General features: G+C 43.8%; 1 protein-coding gene across 2 annotated transcripts in view; it reads right to left on the bottom strand.

The window, feature by feature from the left end:
* Positions 1–24,502, bottom strand: part of KDM5B (lysine demethylase 5B) — a 185,349-nt gene that overhangs the window by 142,401 nt on the left and 18,446 nt on the right. For both annotated transcript variants that reach the window (XM_077839601.1, XM_077839602.1), the window contains exon 2: positions 6,954–7,031. In XM_077839601.1, coding sequence (XP_077695727.1) covers positions 6,954–7,031 — 78 coding nt within the window. The remainder of the gene's footprint in view (positions 1–6,953; positions 7,032–24,502) is intronic.

The raw sequence follows: 24,502 nt of genomic DNA, 5'->3' as shown, positions 1-24,502 counted from the left end.
CACAGCAGCACCTGGGCGGGGGGTGGGGGGGAAAAGGCATCTCTCCCCAGCCGCAGCAGATCCAGGCCGGGGCTGGGTTGAGGCACCTCTTCCTGGGCCAGGCAGGTCAAGGGTGCTTAATAGGCTGCTGTGCAGTTGCGCAGCTTAGACGGAATTAAGTTCATGACTAGCTGTCTATTCCCTGCATATAATCCCTTCACTGCCTCCCTTTCTCCACCACAAACTTATTGTCCTGACCTTCAAAGCTCTCCATATAAAAGCCTTCCCTTTTCTGAACTATTATCTTTCCAAGAAGCTGAGTCCTGCCAGTTTCCCTCTGCTATCTATGCCAGCCTTGGCCACCTGCTCGTCTACTTCTCCCACAAGCACCACTGCGCTTTGTCTCCTGCAGTCCCTTACTCCCAGTGGAAAATTCTAAAGCCACCAGCTTATCCTCCCTCACGTCCCTCCTCAAAGCTACACACCTTAATGCATAAAGAATACTGCCCTCTCAAAACAGCAAAGCAGGAGATGAGTTATTACTGCTACTGACCAGCTAAAAATTGCCCACAGAACTAGTCCATGCTAAATTATATTACATTTGTTATCAACATCCTTCCTCACCCCTACCCACTTGTCTTATTTTTATGAATGTAAGACCTTTAGGGGACTATATGTTTGTACAGTGCTTTAGCACAATGGGAGCATGACCTGGTTGAGGTCTCTAGGCACTACTGCAATACAAATGTTAAATAACTAGGGCTGCTGATTAATTGCAGTTAACTCACGTGATTAACTCAAAAAAATTAACCGTGATTAAAAAAATAATCACAATTAATCGCAGTTTTAATTGCGCTGTTAAACAATAGAATACCAATTAAAATTTTTAAAATATTTTTGGATGTTTTTCTACATTTTCAAATATATTAACTTCAATTACAACACAGAATACGAAGTGTACAGTGCTCACTTTATATTATTTTTATTACAAATATTTGCACTGTAAAAATAACAATAGTATTTTTAAATTCACCGCATACAAGTACTGTAGTGCAATCTCTTTATTGTGAAAGTACAACTTACAAATGTAGATTTTGGTTATTGTTACATAACTGTACTCAAAAAACAAAACAATGTAAAACTTTAGAACCTACAAGTCCACTCAGCTCTACTTCTTGTTCAGCCAATCACTAAGACAAACACTAAGACTGCTATAACATGAAATATATGTCAGAATGAGGGTAAAACAGAGCAGCAGACATACAATTCTTCCCCCAAGTAGTTGAGTCACAAATTTAATTAACGCATTTTTTTTTAACGAGCATCATCAGCATGTCTTCTGAAATGATGGCTGAAACATGAAGGGTCATACAAATGTTTAGCATATCTGGCATGTAAATACCTTGCAATGCTGGCTACAAAAGTGCCATGCGAATGTCTGTTCTCACTTTCAGGTGACATTGTAAATAAGAATTAAGAAGCATTACCCCCCATAAATGTAAACAAACTTGTTTGTCTTAGCCCTGGTCTACACTACAAGGTTAGGTTGAATTTAGCCGCATTAGGTTGATTTTATAAGCAATGCGGCTACACAACCAACCCCGTTCCGTCAACCTCAAGGGCTCTTAAAATCGACTGCTGTACTCCTCCCCAGCAAGGGGAGTAGTGCTAAAATCTACCTTCCTGGGTTGAACGTGGGGTAGCGTAGATGCAGCGTTCTGCAATTCAATGGTATCGGCCTGCTATCCCAGAGTGCTCCAAAGTGACTGTTCTGGACAGGTTTCAGAGTAACAGCCGTGTTAGTCTGTATTCGCAAAAAGAAAAGGAGCACTTGTGGCACCTTAGAGACTAACCAATTTATTTGAGCATGAGCTTTCGTGAGCTACAGCTCACTTCATCAGATACATACCGTGGAAACTGCAGCAGACTTTATATATACAGTGCTTTCAACTCCGATGAACTAGCCAGGTACACAGAAAAAGCCCTTGGAACTTTTGAATTTCATTTCCTGTTTGATCAGCGTGGCGATCTCAGCAGCACAGGTGACCATGCAGTCCCACAATCAGAAACAAGCTCCAGCATGGACAGAAAGGGAGACACTGGATCAGATTGCTGTATGGGGAGAAGAATCTGTGCAGGCAGAACTCCAATGAAAAAGAAAAAATGCTAATAAAAATGCCAAAATCTCACAGGGCATTGTGGAGAGAGGCTACACCAGGGACACACAGCCGTGCCACGTGAAAGTTGAGCTCAGGGAAGCCTACCAAAAGACAAAGGAGGCAAATGGTCGCTCCAGGTCAGAGCCCCATATATGTCGCTTCTATGATCAGCTGCATGCCATTCTAGTGGGGGACCCTACCCCATCACTGTCTGTGGACACCTGCAAGGGGGGAGTCTCACACAACACAGAGGAGTAGTTTGTGGATGAGGAAGAGAAGGAAGAGGAGAATAAGCAGCAGGCAAGCGGAGAATCCGTTCTCCCCAGCAGCCAGGACCTTTTCATCACCCTGGAGCCAATACCCTCCCAAAGCAGGTTCCCCGACCCTGAAGCCGGAGAAGGCACCTCTGGTGAATGCACATTTGTAACTACACTACAGGGGTTAAAAGCAATTGTGTTTAATGTTTGATTTGCCCTGAAGAATTGGGATGCATTCGCGACCAGTACAGCTACTGGAAAAGTCTGTTAACGTGTCTGGGGATGGAGAGGAAAATCCTCCAGGGACATCTCCATGAAGCTCTCCTGGAGGTACTCTGAAAGCCTTTGTAGAAGGTTTCTGGGGAGGGCTGCCTTATTTTGTCCTCCACGGTAGGACACTTTACCATGCCAAGCCAGTAGCAAGCAGTCTGGAATCATTGCAGCACAAACCATGGCAGCGAATGGTCCTAGGTTTTGGTCACATTCATGCAACATTCGGTCTTTATCTTTCTGTGTCAGCCTCAGGAGAGTGATATTATTCATGGTCACCTGGTTGAAATAGGCAAATTTTTGTAAGGGAACAGTAAAAGGACCCCGTTCATGCTGGGCTGTTTGCACTTGGCTAAAAGGGATCATCCCAGAGAATAGCCATGTGGTGGAGTGGGGGACAGGTGTGTGCTGCACATTCACCCGAAAACTGCAGCCTCTCCTTTTAAATGGCAAACCCAACTGGCATTGCTTGCTATGGGAAAGGAGGGCATTGCAGTTAGAAGCCATTCCCACATGTTATGAAGGCGGAAGAAGCCAACTATAGCTGCCTGGAAACCAAATTCTGTTGCCCAGACATGTGTGATGTGTCACTATACCAGCAGGCGCTCAATATAAAAGGCAAAATGCGACCTTATACCTAAAGCACATGGGCTGTCTGCTGTGAATTGCTTGATTCACTGTGAAAGTCTCCCTTTTGTTCTCAGAAATGTATCTTCTTAAATTTTATTCTCCCTTTTTAATCCCCCTGCAGGTGCAAATGTTTATATGCTCCCCATATCATATCCGTCCTTGAGGTTATCACAGATTAGAAGGCAAACAAAACAAAACAAAAAAAAAACCTGCACTCGCGATGACATGTTTTCCGAGCTCATGCAGTTCTCCCACATGGATAAGGCACAGCTGAATGCATGGAGGCATTCGGTGGCAGAGGCCAGGAAAGCATACAGTGAGCATGATCAGAACACGCAGGAGGCGATGCTGAGGCTAATATGGGAGCAAATGGACATGATCAGGCATCTGGTGAAGCTGCAGGAAAGGCAAGAGCACAGACCGCTGCTATATCCATTGTATAACCACCTGCCCTCCTCACCAAGTTCCATATCCTCCTCACCCAGATGCCCAAGAACACATTGGGGGAGGCTCCAGGCACCCAGCCACTCCACTCCAGAGGATGGCCCAAGCAACAAAAGGCTGTCATTCCAACAGCTCTGATTTGTGGTGTGGCTACAATAAGCAATGTGGCCTTGTCCTTCCCTCCTCCCCCACCCCACCTGGAGTACCTTGTCAGTGATTCCCCCCCGCCCCTTTTTTTTTTTTAAATAAATAAAGAATGCATGGATTCAACACAATAGGGACTTTATTTCCTTTGCCAGCTGTGGTCAAAGTGGGGAGGGGAATTGGCTTACAGAGAAGTAAATTCAACAAAGGGGGCGGTTTTGCATCAAGGAGAAACACATACAACTGTCACACTGTAGCATGACCAGTCATGAAACCGTTTTTCAAAGCCTCTCTGATGCGCAGCGCGCCTAGCTGTGCTCTTCTAATCGCCCTGGTGTCTGGCTGCTCAAAATTGGCCGCCAGGGGATTTGCCTCAACCTCCCACCCTGCCATAAACATCTCCCCCTTACTCTCACAGATATTATGGAGCACACAGCAAGCAGCAATAACAATGGGAATGTTCATTGCACTGAGGTCTAACCTAGTCAGCAAACAGCGTCAGCGAGCTTTTAAAAGTCCAAAGACACATTCTACCACCATTCTGCACTTGCTCGGCCTGTAGTTGAACTGCTCCTTACTACTGTCCAGGCTGCCTGTGTATGACTTCATGAGCCATGGGAGCAAGGGGTAGGCTGGGTCCCCAAGGATAACTATTGGCATTTCAACATCCCCAACGGTTATTTTCTGGTCTGGGAAGTAAGTCCTTTCTTGCAGCTGCTCAAACAGCCCTGAGTTCCTAAAGATGCGAGCGTCATGCACCTTTCCTGGCCATCCCATGTTGGTGTAAGTGAAACGTCCCTTATGATCCAGCACCATTGACTTGCAGCACCATTGACAAGTACCCCTTGCAGTTTACGTACTGGTTGGCAAGGTGGTCCGGTGCCAAGATAGGGGGATGCATTCTATCGCCCCACCACAGTTAGGGAACCCCATTGCAGCAAAGCCATCCACTATGACCTGCACATTTCCCAGACTCACTACCCTTGTTAGCAGAAGGTCACTGATTGCATTGGCTACTTGGATCACAGCAGCCGCCACAGTAGATTTGCCCAATCTGAATTGATTCCAGACTGACCGGTAGCAGTCAGGCGTTGCAAGCTTCCACAGGGCTATTACCACTTGCTTCTCAACTGTGAGGGCAGCTCTCATCTCGGTATTCCTGCACTTCAGGGCAGGGAAAAACAACTCAAAGTTCCAGGAAAGTGGCCTTATGCATGCAAAAGTTTTGCAGCCACTGGGAATCATCCCATACCTGCAACACTATGCAGTCCCAACAGTCTGTGATTGTTTGCTGGGCCCAAAATCGGTGTTCCACTGTATCAACCTGCTCCACTGTCGCCATGATGTCCCAATTGACACATCCTGTGCTTTCAGGAACGTCTGTGTCCATGTCCTCCTCGTGCTGGCGTCTCCTAGCCAGGTTCTGCACATACCGCAGGATAATGCACGAGGTGTTTACAATGCTCACAACAGCAGCACTGAGCTGAGCGGGCTCCATACTTGCCATGCTATGGCGTCTGCATGGGTAACCCAGGAAAAAAGGTGCGAAACGATTGTTTGCCATTGCTTTCACAGAGGGAGGGAAGGAGGGGAGACTGACGACAGGTACCCAAAACCACCCGCGACGATGTTTTTGCCCCATCAGTCATTGGAAGCATAACTCAGAATTCGAATGGGCAGCAGGGACCGTGGGATAGCTACCCACGGTGGACCATCCATGAGTTGATGTTAGCCACGGTATTGAGGATGCTCTCCGCCGACCTACTGCACTTAGTGGGGATGTACACAATCAACTGTATAAAATCTCTTTCTAAAGATCAACTTCTATAAAATCGACTTAATTTCGTAGTGTAGACATACCCTTAGTGACTGGTTGAACAAGAGGTGTAACTGAGTGGACTTGTAGGTTCTAAAGTTTTACATTATTTTGTTTTTGAGTGCAGTTATGTAACAACAACAAAAATCTACATTTGTAAGTTGTACTTTCACAATAAAGAGATTGTGCTACAGTACTTGTATGCAGTGAATTAAAAATACTATTTTGTTTATCATTTTTACAGTGCAAATATTTGTAATCAAAAATAAATATAAAGTGAGCGCTGTACACTTTGTATTGTTATAACTGAAATCAATATATTTTAAAAAGTAGAAAACATCCAAAAATATTTAAATAAATGGTATTCTATTATTGTTTAACAGTGCGATTAACCACAATTTTTTAATCACTTCACATCCCTATAAACAGTAATAAAAAAAAAACTCCACATCACATTTCTCACCATATTTTAATAATTGTATAGTCGTTTAAGTTTTGTTCCAAAGCAAACAACTTTAGCACGTATTTTCACTAAATACTGCTTCCTTTCTACAGAGATTCTGAAAATATTAGTTCTATTGGGCTTGATTTTCAGAGGTATCAGAGAATCATAAAATATCAGGGGTGGAAGGGACCTCAGGAGGTCATCTAGTCCAACCCCCTGCTCAAAGCAGGACCAATCCCCAATTAAATCATCCCAGCCAGGGCTTTCTCAAGCCTGACCTTAAAAACTTCTAAGGAAGGAGACTCCACCACCTCCCTAGGTAACGCATTCCAGTGCTTCACCACCCTCCTAGTGAAAAAGTTTTTTCCTAATATCCAACCTAAACCTCCCCCACTGCAACATGAGACCATTACTCCTCGTTCTGTCATCTGCTATCACTGAGAACAGTCTAGAGCCATCCTCTTTGGAATCCCCTTTCAAGTAGTTGAAAGCAGCTATCAAATCCCCCCTCACTCTTCTCTTCTGTAGACTAAACAATCCCAGTTCCCTCAGCCTCTCCTCATAACTCATGTGTTCCAGTCCCCTAATCATTTTTGTTGCCCTCCACTGGACATTTTCCAATTTTTCCACATCCTTCTTGTAGCATGGAGCCCAAAACTGGACATAGTACTCCAGATGAGGCCTCACCAATGTCGAATAGAGGGGAACAACCTTTTGCTTCATTGCACATCCTAAAGAATAAACTACTTTGAACATATTTACTCCTTCAAGTGGATTCTAATGTTAATGGCATCAGTTTCTGACTCTACCTCCAATTCATTCAGCCTCTGGATTCGTGGAGTAAAATGAAGTTTATCGACATCACATGCAAATGGTGGCTGCCAGTCCTGGGGAAAGAGAAAAGCTTCAGTAAACAGAATAGGAAAATTCAATACATTCTTTGTGTTTACAAGCTAGATACACCAAAAGTTAAAACAAAGCCAAACCCAAAGACAGCCTCACTTCTCCTCCATTTCAAATATGAAGAAATCTAGTATTTTCCCCAAATGATCTCACAATACACAAACACTTCAACACACACATATTCACACACTGAAGGTAAGAAAAAGCAAAGCACTTTACAATGCTGTCTTCTAAAAATTGGAAGATTTTTAATTCAGGTTCGATTGGTTTTGCTTTCATTAAGAAATTATGTTCATTGTGTCTTTAAATAGATTGTTTTGACATGTAATGAAATAGGTCTTCCACTGATACTCTGAAACTAAAGATGTGACTCTCAAAGATTAGCCTTTAATCTCACAGACAGACATACACACACACAAATTAAAAAGAAAAGGAGTACTTGTAGCACCTTAGAGACTAACACATTTATTTGAGCATAAGCTTTCGTGAGCTACAGCTCACTTCATCAGATGCATGTCACAGAGTTAGGACGTCCACTGTAACTGCAAGGTCGCATTCCAAAATGGGCAGGCATCATATGTCAGTTAGAGATCTTGTCTGTCAAGCAGAAATAGTAGGTGTCCTTGGCAGAGCCTACTGTGCCATTTCCTTCATACAGGAAAAGACCCTTGTGGTGGAGAGAACATAATTACAACCTCCAGACACAGTCTGTTCAAATGTTACATATGCCACTTATTTGCTTTCTCCTGTTAGGAATTTTTGCTCTCAACATATAAATTAAACAGATTCATTGGCCACAAAACCAACTGCAATGCACAGTATTGAGTGTATTCCTGAAAAGGCAATTAGCTGGAATCAGAGATTTTTAAATGCTCAGGAGAAACACAAGCACATCAGGTAAATAGTTTCTTTGCTTCTCACACCTCATAGACTTTAAGATCAGAATGGACCATCGTGGTCATCTAGCCTGAGCTCCTGTACATCGCAAGGCCACAAAACCTCACCCAGCCACTCTTGTAATAGACCCCTCACCTCTGACTGAGTTACTGAAGTCCTCAAATCATGGTTTTAAAAGACTTCAAGTTACAGTGAATCCACCACTTACACCAGTTTAAACCTGCAAGTGCCTCAGACCCCATGCTGCAGCGGAAGGCAAAGAGTCTCTGCCTGATCGCCAAGCAACAGCAGCTATGTTGTCAACCAAAAATAACTACTTTAGGAGTATCTTGTTTAAAAATATTCAGAAATAGCTGAAATATATCTAACAAGAAAACACAATACACGCCACCACTCTTACTTCGACAGAGATCATCTAAAGTTGGTGGGTAGCATTTACCTAAGATTACAAAGCAATAATATCTCTCAGACCGCTAACATTTATCACATGCAGTGTAGTTATACCCATGTGTGTCTAATATCCTGGGACTGACATATATATCACAGCCAGGTGGGTGCAGTAATCTCTCTTATTGGACCAATAAAGAGATTACTGTCACACCAGCTGGCTGTGATATATATGAGATGAGGTGGGTGAGGTATAGTGTTTATTTAGAAGAGCCAAATTTAGCTTAGTTTAAATCTGATACCAATTTCTTATATATCAAGGTATCTTTTTTTCTCTGTAACTATAGAAGGATAGTAATAGTAATAAGAACTTCTGATATTGAAGTGACACAGTATCAGGTGACCAGGGAAGATCATATTTGCCTTTTCCTCAATGACTCCTTGTGGACTAGTGTTGGATCATATTAAAGAAGTTCTGTATTAAAATCACAAATGAGTTTGATTCCCCATAGTTTAAATTCCAGGGTATTACTAATTAAGAGGTCTCTTGGTTTTTGGTACTCTTTCTCTCCCTCTGTGTGTGAAACTTGCAAGCTGCTAATTGTGTTAGTACATTCTAAGACAGAGTCTGTTCTCAAAGCAATACTCTAACAACAGAAACAGCACCCAGAGACTCCCCGCCCTTTCGTTGTATTAACAATTGTGATTAAAATAGAGATAGAGGCTGTATGTGGATGGATGCTTGGTGTGGATATAACTGAATGATCAGGGAGGTGACAGCCTAAGAATCCAGTGTCCATCGGCTGAAGAAGGCATCAAGTGAAAATAACCAGAGGACCACCCCCCCCCCCCCCCCCCGGAGGGCAGACTGGAATCCACCCAACAGCCTCAAGAATGGGAGAACCAAAGAACAAGATAACATCTTGGAGCCGTCAGGAATATGCTATCTGCTGATTGATTCAGCAACAGCATGATGAAGCAATTCCCATAGACTGGCATAGGAAGAAATTCCTATAAAAATAGACTCTAAAAAGTGAGAACTTTGGGGTCTGATTCTGCAAACCAACTTCCACGAGCATCAGATGAGCATCTGACAAGGCCCTGCTCCCTCCTCATGTCCAGGCCACCTGCCCAGTGGCTTGGCATGAGCAACTCTAAGGCTGGTAACTATGATAACAACCTTGCAGAACCTGTGTGTGTGTGTTTGTATGAATGAATGTGTGAATAAATATGAGATTGAATGGAATGTTATAGCTATAACTAACTGCTTACTATGATTCTTTCTGTATTCACAATAAATGTGGTATTTTGCCTTTTTCCCTTTAATAAGATCCTGCTGGTTTTTATTTTATTGGTATAACACTAGGCAATATGGACATGGGTAGTATGTTTGTTATTTTAGCAGGAACATTTAACATGAAAACTGTAATAGTCTCAAACCCAATCTCCATAGATTTTCAAGACTTTTTCACTATTACAGTGATGTCACATGCAATAGGGTTTCTTTACTATTATTACTTTTGATTTATACCCTTAATTTGGCGCAATTGTGCAGCATGAGAAGATCATGTCCAACATCACACAGGAAGCCTGTGGCAGAGCCAAAATGCTGAAAAATTGGAGCTAGTTCAGGAAGAGCCACAAGAATGATTCATAATGAGGAAAACTCACTTACAATGAGGTAACTTGCCAGGGAGCAGATTTCTAATATTACAGAGCTCTTTGTTAGCAGACAAAGACAAAGATCCAATGGACTGGAAGCTGAAATCACCAAAGTCCAAAGTGGAACTAAGGCTATGTCTACACTTGCCATTTAAAGCACAAAAAGTCCCTTTTTTGTGCTAAAACCAAGGGAACGTCTACACTTGTTAATGACTTTTTGCAGTGAAACTCAGAAGTTTCACCGCAAAAAGAAAATCACCTTCATGAGAGGCATACAGCTCTTTCTGCACTGTTGTGAAAGTGAAGACACGTGCTACCTGTGTAAACACCATTTAGCCTCCAGAGGATATCCCACAGTTCCAAAAGTGACCACTCTGGCCAGCATCTCCTCTGCTCTGACGCCAGGTAAATGGACATCCGCCCCTCCCACTGTAAGCCCCAGGAAGTTTGAAACTCCATTTCCTGTTGCGAGTGCTCATCTGCCCAGGTGACCATGGCTGTTCCACATACCAAACGATCCCCTGCTTGGAGCAACGCTGAGCTACTGGACCAGATCAGTGTTTGGGGAGAGGAGGTTGTGCAGTGCCAGCTGCATTCCAGCCACAGGAATTTCAATACCTATGAGCAGACTGCATGCAGATTGCAGAAAGGGCATAACAGGGACACCCTGCGGTGCAGAGCGAAGGTGAAGGAGCTGAGGAACGCATACCACAAGGCAAGGGAAGCAAACAGAGTCTGGTGCTGCACCACAAAGCTGCTGTTTTTACAGTGAGTTGGATGCAATCTTAAGTGATGACCCCACCTCCATTGCAAAGAGCCCAGTGGATACTTCTTCATGTCTGGAGTCAGTGAAAAGTGGCCCTAGCCAGGAGGAGGAGATCACAGATGAAGAGGAGGCGGCTGAGGAAGCTGTGGAGCCCATTGTTGTGTGCACTCAGGACCCCTTCTCTACTCTGGAGGTGTCTAGCCAGTGTGAGTGGCCACTGGCTGCTGAGGCAGAGGCAGGAGAGCAGAGCTCTGGAAAGTTGCTTTGCTTTGACAATGCATAAAGCAGGTTGAGGGCACAGAAAAGTACTACGATGGCTGTGTTTGTGTGCTGGGTACCCTCCCTTCATGCTAGCCCTTTTCAGAATGCGTGTATGCAATAAACCCTCTAACCCTGTGTTCCCTCACCATTGCTGGGTTCTTGTGCATCATGGATGCTTTGACTTTTGTCACCAAGAGAGTGATTTCTTACCAGTGGTGTATTGCAACATACACTGTGATTTCTGTATGTATGTTTCACAGCAACGTGTTGCTTTTGTCTCCTCAGAAAAGACTGTGGAAGACCCACCCGCCACTGTAGCAGACCGTCTGTGACATATAAGAAAGCAACCAAGATGCACTAGGGCAGACGTGTTTCATGAGGTGATTCAGCACTCCCAAGAGGAGACACATGATAAAAATAAATGGAGAGAAACTATGACAAAGTGGAAAGAGGGAGAGAACTGAGACCGAAAAGAGAATAATGCTTTCTATAGGGAAGCCACAGAGAGGCTAAACAACATTCTGGAGCGTCAGACAGATATGTTGCATTCTCTCATTACACTGCAGAGTGACCTGATTCATGCCTGCCCCCCCTTGCAGGGGGTGCAGAATTCTTTCCCATGCACTCCCCAAATTCCCACTGCACATGCTTATAGGCTCGCTGTAAATTTTTTCCATTCCTTGACAATCCACAACCACAGACAGCTTGTCAAGCGACAGCTGGAGTTATACACAGCTGTAAGGTATACGGGTGTTTTCTCTGTTTTTAAAATAAAAGCACAAATTTTTCAAAAAGAAGCTTTATTTGTGTGTTCACATTTCTGTACATGTCATCACAGCTACAAGTCAATTATCACTTCATCTTCACTGACGTTACACACAGAACCGCCATGTAGCACAGCACATGCCGTTAACACTTCCTTTCCCAAGCACAGCAGCAAAATTTAATGATTTTCATTTGCAAAAACTTTTCCCTCAAGGCATCCCGGATCCTAACTGCCACACACTGTGCCCCTCTAATAGCCCTGGTATCCACTAGCGCCTGCAAAACCATGCAAAAATACCCCTTACGATTTATATACTCGGTGCCAAGGTGGGCCGGGGCAACAATAGGGATGTGCGTACCATCTATCGCCCCTCCACAGTTAGGGAAGCCCATTTCTGCAAAGCCATCCAAAATGTCATGCACATTACCAAGAGTCACGGTCTTGCGCAGTAGGATGCGATTAATGGCCTTGCACACTTGAGTTACCATGGCACCAACGGTCGATCTCCCCACTCCAAACTGGTTTACAACTGACCAGTAGCTATCTGGAGTCACCAGCTTCCACAATGTGATTGCCACACACTTCTCTACAAAAAGAAAAGGAGTACTTGTGGCACCTTAGAGACTTCTATAGTGATTGCAGCTCTCAGTCTGGTGTCCTTGCAAAGTAGGGTCTGGGGAAAGCTCAGCACATTGTTCCATGAAGGTGGCTCTCCACATCCAAAAGTTTTGAAGCCACTGGTCGTAATCCCAGACATGCGTAACAATATGATCCCACAACTCTGAGCTAGCTTCCCTAGCTGTTCCACAGTACACAGCTCCTCAGTTAATGCCAAAAGCAATCAAATGTTACTTCTTTCAATTTCAGGCAGCTCATCAGGCATCTCTGACTGCAGCTCTCTTTGCAGGTTTAGGAACAGCTGCACTGCCAAGCGTGATGTGCAAGTGACAACTATCAGAGTAGTGGACAGGAGTGCCAGATCCATTCCTGCTTGTAGATGTGGCAGGGAAAAAAGCCAGACAGCAGGGGGTTTTAAAAAATGCTGCAAAAGAAACAAGGAAGCAATGGGGCTGCTGGGACACGAAGCACTGCATCACAGGGCACTGAGCAGGGACCCAGAATGCCTTCCGCTCACCTCCCTTCCCACAAGACCTATCAAGTGAGCTGCACTGTGGGATAGCTGCCCTATAGCGCTGCTCTCATCAGCAATGAAAGTGCTGTAATGTAAACATTCTCTGATGCCTGAGGAATTAAGTGAGTACACAAACCAGCGCTTTTCTTTCACCGGTTCCCTATCACCAGTGAAATTTACAGCGCAAAAACTCTGCAAGTGTAGACATACCCTAAGATATAAATGGGTAATTAACCATTGCACAGATTCCCAAAGGATGGCAAGATTTGAAGTCTTTCTAAAAGATATGATCTAGTTTCATTCCAGAAATCTTTGAACTAGATCACTTAGCTAAACTCTAAGGTCTGTAAAAAGAAAAGGAGTACTTGTGGCACCTTAGAGACTAACCAATTTATTTGAGCATAAGCTAGGGTCTGTGTTATGCAGGAGGTCAGACCAGATAATCATAATGGACCCTTCTAGCCTTAAAATATATGAAAGGGAACTTTTACACTAAGATTAAATAAAGAGAGTTTGTATCATTTGAATGTCTAATAACCTATACATACGTCAAGAGCAGCACTTATTCTAGGATACAAACAAAGCTGTCCATCGTCTCATAGGAATAGCATATTGACAAGTTGCATGCATGAATCCTAGAGTTCTATACACATTCCACAATGCCTATAATAGTCCTGAGCCAGTTGATCAGTTTCAAGGAGCTCCTGCTTTTAACCAGCCAATACTTAAATACTTCCTGTACAACTCACCTAGTCACTGTAAAACTTCTCTCCCTCGGCTAACCATACAGTCTGTGATGATGAAAATTTCTGTTACTTAATAAAATTACGTAACACCAGAGAGCCCAAACTCTCACTATGACTGACTTTCTACAGTTTGTAGTTTTTAAACCAGAGGGGCCTGAAAAATCATGACACTTTGAAACTGAAATCTTTTGGGGGCAATTTTTAACTGATACTCTGAAACTATTTAATGAAGTTTGTTTAAACTTTTCTGAAAAATTCTACATTTACTCAGATTATATACTGAAAATTTTGGACAGAAACTGTGTTTCCCCTATAAAACACTGGTTTCAGAGTAGCAGCCGTGTTAGTCTGTATCCGCAAAAAGAAAAGGAGTACTTGTGGCACCTCAGAGGCTAACAAATTTATTTGAGCGATGAAGTGAGCTGTAGCTCACGAAAGCTTATGCTCAAATAAATTTGTTAGTCTCTAAAATGCCACAAGTACTCCTTTTCTTTCTATAAAACACTGTTTTCAGAAAAGATCTACAATGATATGAGGTCAGTTTCTAAAGGCAGGTTTGACTATCTATTTAGCTCATCCTAGAGAAGGATAAGAGGTAGCTTGATCACAGTCTACAAATACCTCCATGAGGAGAATATTTATGATGATAGAGCGCTTTTTATTCTAGCAAACAATAGTATAACAATTTCAGCTAGAGCTGAAACTACCAAAAGTTCAATCTACAAATAAGGCATAGATTTTTTTAACAGTGAGGGTAATCAATCTCTGGAACAATTTACCTAGGGATGTGATGGATTCTCCATCATTTGAAATCAAGTGAAATCTTGTCTGGAAAAAAAAAAAATGGTTACCTACCTTCCGGAACTGTTGTTCTCCAAGATGTGCTGCTCATGTCCATTCCAAGTAGGTGTGTGCACGCCATATGCACAGCCGCTGGAAGGTTTTTCTCCTAGTGGTATCCGTTGGGTCGCCTCAGATGGCCCCTGGAATCACACCCTGCCGACCCTCCACCTCTTCAGTTCCTCCTTGCCAGCTAGGGTAGGCAGATGGGTCTTGGAATGGACATGAGCAACACATCTCGACGAAGAGGAGTTATGGAAGGTAGGTAACTTTTTTCTTCGAGTGCTTGCTCAGGTCAATTCCAAGTAGGTGACTCCCAAGCAGTTGAACAGGAGGAGTCGGAGCTCATTGACTCGCGGATTGCAGCACCACTCTGCCAAATACGGCATCTTCTCTAGCTTGCTGTGTAATGGTGCAATGCAAAGTGAAGGTGTGGCCAGACGACCACATTGCTACCCTCCACATTGCTACCTTTCGATCCAGATCCCTCCTGGATCGAAACCTGGGCCAGGAATGCTGCAGAGGAGGCCTAAGCCCTTGTGGAATGTGCTGTCAGCACTGGAGCAGGTACCTTTGCCAGGTCGTACCATGCACAGATACAGGACGTAATCCATGATGAGATTCTTTGGGACAAGATCGGGAGGCCCTTCAACCTGTCTGCTGTGGCCACAAAGAGCTGAGTTGACCTGCAAAATGGTTTTGTCCTCTTGATGTAAAAGGCCAATGTTCACCTTACATCCATAGAATGAAGTCTTCGCTCTCAGTAACTGGCATGCAGTCTTGGGTAAAAGACCGGAAGGAATATGTCCTGGTTCGTGTGAAATTGCAAGACGACCTTCGGAAGTAAGGCTGGGTGAGGACAGAACAGGACCTTGTCCTTGTAGGAGACCAGGTTATGGAGGCTCAGATGTGAGGGCGTTAATCTCAGAAACCCTCCTGGCCGATGTTATGGCTACCAGGAATGCTACCTTCCAGGATAGATAGAGCAGCAAACATGTGCTGGGGTTCAAACAGGGGCCACATGAGTCTCCATAGCACTAGACTGAAGTCCCAGGGAGGAACTGGTTGTTACACTTGAGGGTACAGCCTGACCAGTCCCTTGAGAAAGCGGCTGATGATTGGTGAAGACTGATCGGCTGGTGACCTGGGGTGAAATGCCGAAATCGCAGCCAAATGGATCTTGATTGATGACACTGACAGCCCTCACTATTTTAGGTACAAGTAGTCCAGAATGAAGGGTGCTGATGACTGTGTAGATGACGTGCCCTTTGCATCGACCACATAGAGAATCTTTTCCACTTAGTCAGGTACGTGGCCCACATGGATGGTTTTCTGCTGCCTAGGAGGACCTCTCCAATGGGTCCTGATCATTTCAACTCGCAGAAGTTTAGCTGTGATTCCATGCCATGAGGTGGAGAAACTAGAGATTCAGATGCTGAAAGCAGACATGGTCCTGGGTGATGAGATCTGCGCCAAGGGGCAGACCAATTGAAGCCTCCACTGACAGGTGTAGGAGTGTGGTGTACCAGTACTGACACAGCCAGGTCAGAAGTTATCTTCTTACTGACCTTCAGCAACACCTTGTGTAGGAGTGGAATTGTCGGGAATGCATAGAAAAGCTGGCCCCTCAATGGGAGGAGGAATATGTCTGCAACTGAACCCAGGCTGTGATTCAGGAAGGAGCAGAATTGCAGGCACTTCCTGTTGTGTCTTGTTGCAAACAAGTCTACATGGTGAACTCCCCACGGTTGGAAGATTCTGTTCACAATGTTCGGGAGAATGAACCACTCGTGGTTGGAGAAGGACCTCCTGAGGTGGTCTGCCAAGTCATTCTGGGACCTCGAAAGGTAAGAAGCCTCAAGATGTATTGAGTGGGCTATGCAGAACTCCCACAGTTTGAGGGCTTCCTGACATAGGAGTGTGTTCCACCCTGTCTGTTTATATAGAACATTACTGTTATATTGTCCGCCGTGACCGATACACTTCTGCCCTCCAGGTGCACTACTCAGAAGGTCTGACAGCCTAGGCACACCACTCTCAGCTCTCTGACACGGATATGTAGTGAGAGCTCCACCTGGGACCAGAGGCCTTCAGTCCAGAGACTGCCCGGATGAGCTCCCCATCCCAGACACGTCCGTAACTAGGGACAGCGAGGGTTAAGGTCTGAAAAAGGGCACTCCTCCGCAGACAGCCTGCATATTCAGCCACCAAAGGAGGAACTCAATTACCCAATGGGACCACTGTCTAAGTGATTTCAGTTGGATATACTGAAGCCAGCCAGGCTTGAAGAGGTCCGAGTCACAGTCTTGCATGCTATATGGCATACGTGCAGACAGCCATGTGACCCACGAACTGCAAGCAGTTCTGTGCCGTGGTAATGGGGTAGCTTCTGAGGCCTTTTATGATGGCACATATAGCCTTGAATCGGAACTCCAGAAGGAACACCCAGGCTTGGCCCGAGTCTAGTACTGCCCTTATGAACTCCACCCTCTGGATGGATAACAAGGTAGACTTTTGTATGTTTAACAAGCCTAACTTGTCGAATGTTGACCGTATCAAGCCAACGTCCGCCTCTACCTACTCCCTGGTGTGGTCCTTGATCAGCCAGTCCTCTAGGTTCAGGTAAACCTGTACCTTCCACTTCCTCAGGAATACAGTGACACTTGATGAACACTCAAGGGGCTGCTGATAGGCCAAAAGGGAGGACCGTAAACTGGTAGTGGATATGGCTAACTACAAACAGTAGGAATCTTCTGTGTCCTGATATAAAAATATCCATCCTTCAAATCAAGGGCGGCATACCAGTCCCCTGGATCCAGGGAGGAGATAAAGGAGACCATGTGGAACCTCAGCTTCTTGATGAATCTGTTGAGGTTTTGCAGGTCCATGATGGCACTGAGACTGCTTGGCTTTCAGGGTCAGGAAGTAGAGGGAGTAGAAACCCTTGCCCCTTAGCACTTGAGGGACCTCCTCTACTGCTCCCACTTTTAGGAGTGTCTACAGCTCTTGGATCAGAAGTTGCTCATGAGAAGGGTCCCTGAAGTGGTAAGGAGGGAGACAACTAAACAGTAGGGAGTATCCCAGTCATATCATGTATAGCACCCAGCAGTCTGAAGTAATCTCGGCCCAGGCACAATAATCTCGGCCCATGCACAATACAAATGGGATAAATGGTCTTAAAAACACAGGGGTGATAGATCCAGTACTTTAACTGGTGCACTGTCCTCAGGCACACTCTCAAAAGTTCTGCTTCAGCCCAGATGGCTGCTTCACAAGCCCAGGTCCTTGGGTGGATGAAGGAGGAGGAGGACACCTTATCCTATAATTCCTGCCACACTTCCTGCTATAATCTTGCCAAGGTTGAGATTGATAGAAATGAGGTAGGGGTTGTGTTTTAAGGGTTTCCTCTGAGGAGCCAGGGTATGGAGCCCAAGTGACTTGAGAGTCTGTCTGCTTGGAGAAAAGGGAAAAGCCCAAGAAGGAAGGTCCCATATGGTCTGTATGGTGCCATAAGGGCTATCAGCTCCCTAGCCACCTCAAATGTTTCCAGTGTGGAAGGTAGCTCTAGTATCTCTCCACGGCTCTCACTCGGAAGGGAGTCCAGTGGTACTGGACACAATTGACCTTTCAATGGGACCCAAGTCAACGATACTACTCTGAGTAATACAGAGCTTGAGTAGCTTGGCGCGGTCAAACTCCATTCAAGTCCTTACACTCTGCTGGCCTCACCGTAGGCGAGCACCCGATTAGTCGTCTTTTGCTTCTTGCAAGGCACCAGTGATTGGGAGTGGTGCCACACATTTCCAGGTGGCTAAATATATAATTAATGCCAATCAGCATGGTTTCATGGGAGGCCAGTTTTGTCAAACAATCTGGGTTTTTTGTGTTTTAGAGAAGATTAAAGGTCTGATTGATACAGGCAGTTGTGTTGTTACAGTACACTTTGATTTCTCAAAGGCATTTGACCTAGTTCCACATGATGTTGTGATTTTAAAAATTGCAATATATGGAATTATAGGGCACACATTATATGGATTAAAAACTGACTCATTGACAGATCTCATAATGTAGTTGTTAATGGGGAGATATCAATGAATGGGGGCTATTTTTAGCAGAGTCCCCCAAGGATCGGTTCTTAGTCCAACACTATTCAATATTTTTATCACCAATCTAAATTATATAAATCTTTGTAAAATGTGCATAAGACAACGATTGGTGAGGTAGCAAATAATGAGAACAGGTTACTGTTACAGAGTGATCTGAATTCACCTGGTTAAACTGTCACAATCCAACAAAATGCATTTTAATACAGCCAAAAACAAGGTAATACTTTGGGGAACAATGCATACAAGCCATACTTCACAGGATCATAGATTATCTTGGAAAGCAGTGATTCAGAGAAGGATTTAAAGGTTCATTGTAGATAAGCGCCTCAACAGGACAACAGTGCAATGGCGTGACAAAACGAGCCAATGCAATCCTTGGATTTATAAAACGGGGACTATCAAGTAGAAGTAGAGAGGTGATCTTAGATCCATATGCTGCATTAGCAAGCCCACCACCAGAATACAGAGTCCAGTTCCTATGTCCATGCTTCAAGAAGGATGTGGAAATACTGGAAAGAGGTCAAAGGAGGACCACAAGAATGATCCAGGAGCCGAAAAACAAGCTTTACAATATGAGGTTTAAGGAGCTCAACTTATTCAGCTTTTCAAAGAGAAGGCTGAGAGGAGATTTGATCACTTTTGTACAGGTACTTAACACACAAGGAGAAAGACATCTGATATTCGGGGGAAGCTGAAGATAGACAAATTCTACCTTGAAATAAGGTGCAATTTCCTAGCACTGAAGGGTCATTAAACATTGGAACAGCTTACCATGTGAGGTGGTGGACTGACCATCAGTTGGAGTTTTAATATAAGAAAGCATATATTTTAGAACAGTATCTCAATTCAGCTTATGAGAGAAGGTCTATGACCTGTGTGCGCAGGGCCTGGGCTGGATGGTTATGATGGTGGTCCCTTCTGGCCTTGGACTCTGTCAATCTCTGAATTCCCCTGCTCAAGCCACAATCAAGGAAGAAGGCCACACTGGTTAAAAAACTGACATGGTTTAGAGGGGAAATTAAGGCAGCTCTAAAAATTAATACATAACAAAGGGGAAGTTGATACTTCTGAATATAAAGAAGAAGCCAGGAATTGTAGAAAATTGATATGGGAAACAAAGGGACAAAACAAGAAATCTATACCCAGCACAGTTACAGACAATAAGGAGGAATATAAGTATATTAGGAACAAACAGAATTCTAACAATGATATTGGTCCACTACTAAATACAAATGGTAGAATCATCAATAATAATGCAGAAGACACAAACATTCAATAAATATTTCTGTTCTGTATTTAGGGAAAAACAGATAATGTCATATAATATGATGACAACAGTCTTTCCATTCCATTAGTATTTTGGGAGAATGTTAAACAGCAGCTATTGAAGTCAGACAAGATAACTTGCATGTACTTGTTTCAAAACAGCTGGCTGAGGAGCAGCCCACTGGATCGTTAACACTGATTTTCAATAAGTCTTAGAACACTGGGGGAGTTCCAGAAGACTGGAAGAAAGCTAATGTTGTGGCAATATATAAAAAGCGTAAATGGGTAATTACAGGCCCGCCAGTCTGACATCTATCCCAGATAAGATAATGAAGTGTCTAATACTGGACTCAATTAATTAAGAATTAAAGAAAGATAAGCTGTCCATAATGCAAGGATGCTGATAAATAGGTAAATAGAAAGGAGCATAAACACTGCCAAAGTAAATGTAAAAATGTAATAAGAAAAGCCAAAAAGGAGTTTGAAGAACACCTAGCCAAAAACACAAAAGGTAATAAAATGTTTTTTAAGTACATCAGAAGCAGGAAGACTGCTAAACAACCAGTGGGGCCCCTGGACGATCGAGCACTTAAAGATGATAAAGTCATCGCAGAGAAACTAAATGAATTCTTTGCTTCAGTCTTCATGGCTGAGGATGTTAGGGAGATTCCTTGAGAAACCTGAGAAAGTCAACATGGTTTCTGTAAAGGCAGATCACGTCTTACTAACCTAATTGAGTTATTTGAGGGGGTCAACAAACATGTGGACAAAATGTGGACAAGGGGGATCCAGTGGACATAGTGTACTTAGATTTCCAGAAAGCCTTTGACAAGGTCCCTCACCAAAGGCTCTTACTTAATTTAAGTTAATATGGGATAAGAGGGAAGATCCTTTCATGGATTAAGAACTGGCTAAGAGACAGGGAACAAAGGGTAGGAATAAATGGTAAACTTTCAGAATAGAGAGGGGTAACTAGTGGTGTTCCCCAAGGGACAGTCCTAGGACCAATCCTATTCAACTTATTCATAAATGATCTGCAGAAAGGGGTAAACAGTGAGGTGGCAAAGTCTGCAGATGATACTAAACTGCTCAAGATAGTTAAGACCAAAGCAGACTGTGAAGCACTTCAAAAAGATCTCACAAAGCTTATGTTATGTTCTTATAAAATGAAGAGGGTTCAGAGACTAGCCATGAGAATGACTAAACATAAACATAAGAATGGTCATACTGGGTCAGACCAAAGATCCATCCAGCCCAGTATCCTGTCTACCGACAGTGGCCAATGCCAGGTGCCCCAGAGGGAGTGAATTGAACAGGTAATGATCAAGTGATCTCTCTCCTGCCATCCATTTCCACCCGCTGACAAACAGAGACTAGGGACACCATTCCTTACCCATCCTGAGTAATAGCCATTTATGGAGTTAACCTCCATGAATTTATCCAGTTCTCTTTTAAACCCTGTTATAGTCCTAGCCACAACCTCCTCGGGCAAAAAGAAAAGGAGCACTTGTGGCACCTTAGAGACTAACCAATTTATTTGAGCATAAGCACGAATACAGTAACACAGCTGTTACTCTGAACTCCTCAGGCAAAGAGTTCCACAGGTTGACTGTGCACTGTGTGAAGAAGAACTTCCTTTTATTTGTTTTAAACCTGCTGCCCATTAATTTCATTTGGTGGCCCCTAGTTCTTATATTATGGGAACAAGTAAACAACTTTTCCTTATTCATTTTCTCCACACCACTCATGATTTTATAGACCTCTATCATATCCCCCCTTAGTCTCCTCTTTTCCAAGACAAAAAGTCATAGCCTCTTTAATCTCTCCTCATATGGGTCCCGTTCCAACCCCCTAATGATTTTAGTTGCCCTTCTCTGAACCTTTTCTAATGCCAGTATATCTTTTTTGAGATGAGGAGACCACACCTGTATGCAGTATTAAAGATGTGGGCGTACCATGGATTTATATAAGGGCAACAAGATATTCTCCGTCTTATTCTCTATCCCTTTTTTAATGATTCCTAACATCCTGTTTGCTTTTTCGACTTCCGCTGCAATTAAAGGATTAGAAAACATGCCTCACAAGGATAGACTCAAGGAACTCAATCTGTTTAGATTAACAAAGGAAAGGTTAAGGGGTGACTTGATCATTGGGTTGCCAACTTTTTAATTCCAGAAAACAGGACACCCTTGCCCTACCCACTGCCCCGTCCCTTCCCTGAGGCCCCACCCCCTCCTCACTCCATCTCCTCTTCCTCTGTTGCTTACTTTCCCCCACCCTCTCTCAAGTGCTCATTTTCACTGCAAGGCCCAAACAGGCATATTTATTGTTTTGACAGATGTATTATACTAAGTTCAGGTTTTATTTGTTACAGGACAGAAGAGCTGGCAGCAAAATAGTCAAAAAGGTAATTTTTAAAAAATGAAATTTCACAAAGGTTTTCATGGTTCTTTCCTTCCCCTCTTCCCATTTTTTGTAACCAGCTCCATGTTTTTTGTTCACTGAAGTTATGTGTGGAATTAGGACCACACATTATCACAGCTGCTATGGGTCCATTAAAGGCCCACTCCTGAAACCCAAATACAAATCCATAGAGCACAACTACAGAAATGCACACCTGTCCAGATACCTATATAAATAAATCTGTAGAAATTGATTCCCTCACCTACTTGCAGATACACACATGTATTCATATGTTCACATCTAGCATGCACTAACACATACTTCCACATTGTTTATTATTACAATTGTTGTTTAGTGCCTAGACACCCCAACTAAGATCAGGGCTCCAGGGTGGTAGGTGCTGGACATACACATAAAAAGAGAGAGAGTCTGCAACAAAGAGTTTATAATGTAGTTAGACAAACGTGGGGCAAAATGTATGATATATCAACTCTTTTGCAATTACTGGTCAACAACATTCACTTTTTAAGAAATAATACATTTCTTTTTGAGTTCCCTTCTTTTTTAAAAACTTGTTATGAAATGAACACACACTTTACTGTCATCAATTTTTTGTGTGCAAGCCAGCAAAAGGAAAAAAAGTCAAAGAGTTAGGCTGCAAATTTTATTCACACAGGTATACACACACACACACACACCAATTCACGCACCTCCCTACAAAAGACACTGTCTCACACACAATGCATGCATGCACACACTTGACTACAGAGACACTTTTTCATACACTTTTACAGGGGCTCCCTAAATCAGCCAGCTGGGAAGGGAGGAGGGTGTGCTGGAGAGGAAAAGATGCGGGGGGGAAGGCCAAGGATGATAGCAGGGTGTGGGGGTTAGAGGGGGAAGTTAAGGAGAGAGGAGGGGGTTGGGGGGTACGTGCGGTGGATGGGGATACAGGTGAAGGCAGAAGGCTACAGGTGCATGAGGATGTGGGAGGCACAGGGGGAAATAGAGACATAATGGGAGTGCAGCAGTATATGGAGGTGAATGGGGTGCAGGGCTGTCGGGAGTAAGGGACACGGGGACGGTGGCTCTGGGAGGTAGAGAGGATAGGTGGGAAAGCACTGTCAGGGATATATGGCTGGGATGGGTAGGTATGGGGGACAGGACAGGACAGGATGGGACTGGGGAGGGATGCAGTGAGGGGGATGGGGGTGCAGCCCCATTCTCAGCACTTGGAGACACATATACCTCAAACTCCTGGGCACTGGCAATGGGGCGACAGACAGATGGAGCTGCACGTGCCTCAGCTAGAGCCCAGCCACATAAGGAGAGTGAGGAGAAGGGGACCGTCTGCAAGCATGGCCCTCAGCAGCTCCCAGTGTTTTGTGGCCTGTACTCAGATTACCTTGATGGGTCGCATGCGGGCCACCCGCAGGTTGCCCACCACTGGACTAGATGATCACAATGGTCCCATCTGGTCTTGGAATCTATTAATCATACCCTTCCTTCACAGGCAATGGGGAAAATAGGATTGCCTGCACTGGCCTCAACATGCTCATAACACTTGCAGCTCTGCATGAAGATAATGACTATAATCAAATCTCATGCTTCAGGGCGCCAGTGAATCACCAGCAGGGGTTAGAAAGGAATTTTTTCTTCCAATGAACAATTGGCTAGATATACTCTGGGTTCTTTCTACATGCCTTCCTCTGAAGAGTTAGAGAGTGGCCACTGCTCTGAGGTGGTTCAGATAATCCTCTTTTACACGTCTGGCTGGTGAGTCTTGCTCACAAGTTCATGGTCAAACTAATCTGGAGTAAGAAAGGAATTTAGCAAATTAAATCTAAGCAAATTAGGTGCCTAACTCCCATTGACTTTCAGTGTAAATTAGATGCTTCTGGAATCCCACTAGGTGCCCCCCTGCATCTTCAGGTGACTGTATACCTTTGTTGTTTGCCTGACCATGTCAATATTACAGCTACAATTGAATAAACTAAATTGGAGTATAAATATACATAATATCAGCAAAATTCAATCTGAAATTCAAGTGATGTTCTTGTGAACTGAAAAAGAAAGGTTATTTACCAGTACCTCTGTACATTCACACTCATATTTCAAGTAGCTCTCCTAACCAGTTGAATTTAACGTTAGTTATTTTGGTTTATCTCAAAAGATTCATAGTTTTAAAGCCAAGGAGGGACCATTAATTTCTCATAATTTCAC

The sequence above is a fragment of the Eretmochelys imbricata genome, chromosome 21 (genome assembly GCF_965152235.1).
Source record: "Eretmochelys imbricata isolate rEreImb1 chromosome 21, rEreImb1.hap1, whole genome shotgun sequence".
Classification (NCBI taxonomy): domain Eukaryota; kingdom Metazoa; phylum Chordata; order Testudines; family Cheloniidae; genus Eretmochelys; species Eretmochelys imbricata.
Note: the sequence above shows the minus strand (reverse complement) of the source record. Positions and strands in the feature narration are given on the sequence as shown.